At 40.3% G+C, this 4,854-nt stretch overlaps 1 protein-coding gene across 2 annotated transcripts in view; it reads left to right on the forward strand.

Moving 5' to 3' along the window:
* Window positions 1–4,854, forward strand: part of TDRD1 (tudor domain containing 1) — an 85,399-nt gene that overhangs the window by 31,012 nt on the left and 49,533 nt on the right. For both annotated transcript variants that reach the window (XM_019502860.1, XM_019502861.1), the window contains exons 8-10: window positions 426–608; window positions 1,690–1,833; window positions 4,132–4,300. In XM_019502860.1, the coding sequence (XP_019358405.1) occupies window positions 426–608; window positions 1,690–1,833; window positions 4,132–4,300 (496 nt within the window). The remainder of the gene's footprint in view (window positions 1–425; window positions 609–1,689; window positions 1,834–4,131; window positions 4,301–4,854) is intronic.

Raw genomic sequence — 4,854 nt, forward strand, 5'->3', positions numbered from 1 at the left:
TTTCTTTTATTGCTGTCTGTGTTAAATGGTGACATTAGTGTGGGGAGGAGGGGGGAGAATCTTGGTACACTTAATTGTTAATCTCTTTCTAAGTATAATGCCTTTCCTGGCCAGGTCAGTTTCTTTCAGTCTGTGCTTCAGTTTCTTCACCTATAAAATGTGGCTAGTGATATCTGCCCATCTTGGCAAAGTGTGTTTGGATCTAAAGATGAAGTACTATGTAGGGGAAGATGTCATTACAAAAGTGAACTTTTCTGCCATTAGAATTCTAGAAATGGCACACATTCTAATTTGATAGAAAATGTTTACAGTATTTCATTATAGCTTTTTTTTAAAAAAAACAAGTTTAATACAAAGTAATAATTATGGATATCTTACTTTACTGAGTTTGGATAATCTACTCTAGTATGGTTCTCTTTTTTAAGGGAACAGTCACAGAATTCAGGAATCCAAGTGAATTTTATATACAAGTCTATTCTCCGGAAGTTTTGGAGCGTATTAGAACACTTACTGTGAAACTGAAAGACTGTTACGCTAATGCAGTTAACGAGGAAGAATATGTTCCTGTCCGAGGGGAAGTCTGTGTTGCAAAATATTTCCTGGATCAGGTAACACTTTATTTTGCACCTGGTAAGACTTTTAAGAGAAGGCAGAACTGTAAGCTTCTAAATACCTGTTTTCATTCAAAAACTACATTTTGTGGGGATGTGTTTGTATATTGTGCTAATGTGTAAGTAAAAATACTATCATTTTATCAAGTAAATATTTTGTTGCATTTGGAACAGACCGTTTTAAAGTATACTCAACTATGTCTGGGTTCAAACTATGTAGAAAATTGACTTGATTATTGCTTGAGACTTTTTTTCATTTACTGATTGTTTCAGATTTGTTTAGAGTTTTGGTGAATTTACCTGACATTAATACAATTGGACAACTTTTGAATAAGGCTTTTATCCCATCATTTTTTAACTTTGGTTAATATGTCTCTTCCAGTTCTTATCTGATCCCTGACCTGACTTTTTTGATAGTGATTCTGTAGCGGATGAGAGAATTTTTGCCATTTGTTTGTCTTCCATCCTTTCTCCTTCAGTGTTACCAGACTCTAGGGGCCCCTGTAACTGGGTCTATACATTCAGTGCTTCTGAGCAGACTTGATTAATCTGGAATGTGGAAATTAATGCACTCTGGCAGCCTTGAGTGTCATGTATATCAACGTCCCCGCACTGAAAAATGGTGGTGGGGCCCTTTAAGCAAAAGCTCATTTTGGCTCTAGATTAAAGTGCCTCACTGCCATTTTTCAGTGCAGGGACACTGATGCAGGTAATACTTGGGTGCTTTTAATTAGTGCAGTTTGCTAATTTAAAGTCCCCCCCCCATGCCTCCTGCAACACATCTATAAATGCCCTAGGTCTCTTAGAAATACTTGCAGTGCTTTTCTCTGCTTTTAAAGGATGGAATTTTACCTTTGGAGCAAACAACCTATTGGTAGCTTTTACAGAAAACTCTTGTCCAGGTAACTGTGATGCAGTGAGCATTTTTTGAGTTGTTACAAAATCGGTAAGAAAGCAGTAAAAATGAGTATAAAAATAAAGTATTTGGTACAATTCTTTCTGTGAAGAAATATTTAAAGAATATATTGAGCTCATCATTGCAGTTTTTACAACCAAAATGTCATTTATTCATATCTAGACATGGAACAGAGTACTGGTAAAAGAAGTTGACATTGTGCAGAAGAAAGCTCTAGTATTGTATATTGATTATGGAAATGAAGAAAATGCTTCATTACTTAGGATTAAACAGCTACACAAAGACATTGACCTGTTTCCCCCGTGTGTGAGTATTTTTCCCCCCTTCCCCCACCTCCTCTCAAAAGTTGGTTTGGGTATTTAAAATAAATGTAAATTAGGAATGCTCCTGGTGCAACTATTCTTAACCAGAGTGCCATGTAGTATTAGCACTGTCACCTCTGTTAGTGGTATACACAGTTCATAAGGTAAACACAAAGATTTCAAGTAGTAATCCATAACGTCAAAAACGTTTTGACTTGCCATGGTCTTTCTAAGTTCTTTGCAACAGAAGAATTGCTCTATTATATTTTTCCATAGCCAAAAAATGAATTAAACCCAAAAAAGTCCAGTTCTTGGCAAGTGCGTTGACTCTAACAAGGAAGGTTGAGAACCAAGGGCACCTATACATGAGTGCCGAGGCTGCTCCGACTTGCTGAAATTGCAGCATGTCGGAAGAGACTCGATTAATCGAGTCTGCTGGAGCGTGGCAATTGCTGAGCTCCAGCGGCCTCCTGCGTCTTGTGTATCTGCATCCCTGTATTTAAAAATGGCAGCAGGGGCACTTGAATAAGCTTTAGTTCAAATATCCCTGCTGCCATTTTTAAGCGCAGGAGTGCTGTTACAGGAGATGTGGCACTTTCAGAGTGGTTCTTCAACTCGGTTAATAGAGTAGCTTATGACAGTAGATTGGCATGTTCTTATGTGCGGACCAGCAGTAGATTAGAATAACTCTTACCTGTATAATTCATTTATAATTTGTTGACTCCAAAGGAATAGTGGGTGCTGACAGAGATGGAAAAAACAAAACGGCGCTTTACTGAAAGAGGAACTGTGTCAGTTTGACTTCACTCCCCAGTGTCTATATAGCTCATGTGCTTCAGGGCTTTTTGAGCTTTCTAGTTCAATCAGCTATTGGATAAAAGTGCCAAAAATCCTGCTGAAGCATGCGAGATGCTGGGGAGCCAGGTCAAACTGACACAATTCCTCTTCTGGGCATACTCTGTGCTTGGTACAGGGGCTCACCGAGCTGAAAGTAAAGCATTGGGAGCTTTTTGTGTGGGAGGGAGGTTCACCCACATTTGTAAGGACCCAGTGAGATTTGGGATCTTGCATTTAATTCCTAGGCTTTGGAGCCAAACATGCTTCAGCGGGCAGAGAATCTTCTCCATTGTCCCAGTCATGTCACATACCTTTTGCTAGTCTGTTTCAAGCTTTAATAAGGATCTCTCTCAGACTTCTTGGTCCTGTGATCTCACAACATGCCAGATTACCTACATAGTCAAATGAGCTCACTGTCAGCAGTTTAGGCTGCATAGTATTTTATACATCCCAGTTTTCACATTATTCTTTTGTGCAGTCAAGAAACTGCATTCTAGGTGGGTAATGTATTATTTGACTTATCTCAACTGCTACCAGTGGTGTGCTAGTGACGGCTCTGAATTGACTAGACTTGTCAGATTCTTCTTAGAGAGGGGTCCTCTCAGCATCAGTTTAACAACCGTTAATGAGGTGTGAAAAGTGAGCCTATTCTTCACAAAAATTAACAGGTGTCTTCAATATTGAAATCAAAGGCATTTGGCAAATGACTTGTGCCATTTACAGAATTTAAATAGCTGCCTGTCTTGTCCCTTAGTGTCTCAAGGAGCTTATTCTAGACATATATGTAAAAGTCCAGGATCTATTTAATTCAAGAATCCACATGTGTAAGGAAGTACCGTTTTTGTCAGTAGCCATGTGCAAAGGCTTTCCACTTTCAAATGAGAGCTCTTCTGGAACCCTTTCTTACCTAAGGCATCTGAATTCCAGATAATACTGGCTTCATCTAAGAATTTCAGCCATGTATCTTTAGCATGCACAGCAGTTCTTTTCATGTTGTCAGGACTGAAAAAAGTCCAGATGACAGCAGACAACATAACACCAGTATGTCAACAGAGAAAAGCATGATAGTTTTGCCTCCGAGAGACTTGTCCATTTTGAAAGTAAGGCATTTGCAACCTAATGGCTCCAGTAGCAATAAGTTATCCTAGCAGACCAAGCAGATTCTGCCTCTGGATACAACATGTGCTCTGTTCAGTCTAGTGTAGTAGTAGGGGATGAAGACTTGTATAGTTACAGCAGCAACAAAAACAGCTGGCTCAAAAGAATCTGACCTTGTGCACATGTGGTACATAGGCATCAGGAGCAGAAACACAGATCACACCAGGGAGAGCCACAGTTAATGTAGGGTAAATATTATATATCCTAGTGCAGGGGTTGGCAGCATTTTTGGGCAGGGTGCCAAAAACACCTCAGAGTTATCTTTTCTTTTCTGTTGAAGAATGGAACTTACAATTATCTGTTTCAGGCCATTAAGTGTTCTGTTGCTAATGTTCCAAGAGAAGGAAGCTGGAACAAAGACTTCACCAGCATTATCACCCCCTTTATGGGAGAGCGCTGTTCAGTTGCTATTGCTGATCTTCTACAAGAAGAGATGATGACTTGTTTTGCTGTAGATGTTGTCATCCCAAGTTCTGGTAAGATGAATTTGGTTATTCAGGAATAAATGCAGGTCTACAAAGTTCAGTTATGATTCTTAGGTGTTATACTATCCTCCTAATGACATGCACCTCACATTTCTACTACAGGTTTTGTATTCTAGCTATAAATGTTTGAATTCTAACTGGAAAGAGCAGGTCCTAAAATGCAGTAGGTTTCATAGGATGCATCCAGACGAATGTGGACGTTTGGTTCCCCAGGGACAAGTAGCAGCAGTGCACCTTGCACCACAGTTGCTTGTCTCCAGGGAACGCCTGTGCCATGTGCGCTTTGGCATATGACAAGTTACCCTGGGGGTGGTAGGAAAGGCTGGGGCCAGCACTGTGCTGGCCCCAGCAGCCTTACATGGGGGCTGCAGCTGCAGTGATCCTGCCACTCAGCCACAGTACAGCTCCAGGTGGCTCAGCTTCATTTTTCAGCAGTGCGCACTGCCTGTGCATGCATTGCTCTGGGTTTTTTGTCTTTTTTCCCACCGGTTGGTTTTTGTTTTTTTGGGTTTTTTTGACCCCAGGGTATCCAAAAAACCTGTGGG

Source organism: Gavialis gangeticus, unplaced genomic scaffold (assembly GCF_001723915.1).
Source record: "Gavialis gangeticus isolate Ggan-Ray unplaced genomic scaffold, GavGan_comp1, whole genome shotgun sequence".
Lineage (NCBI taxonomy): Eukaryota > Metazoa > Chordata > Crocodylia > Gavialidae > Gavialis > Gavialis gangeticus.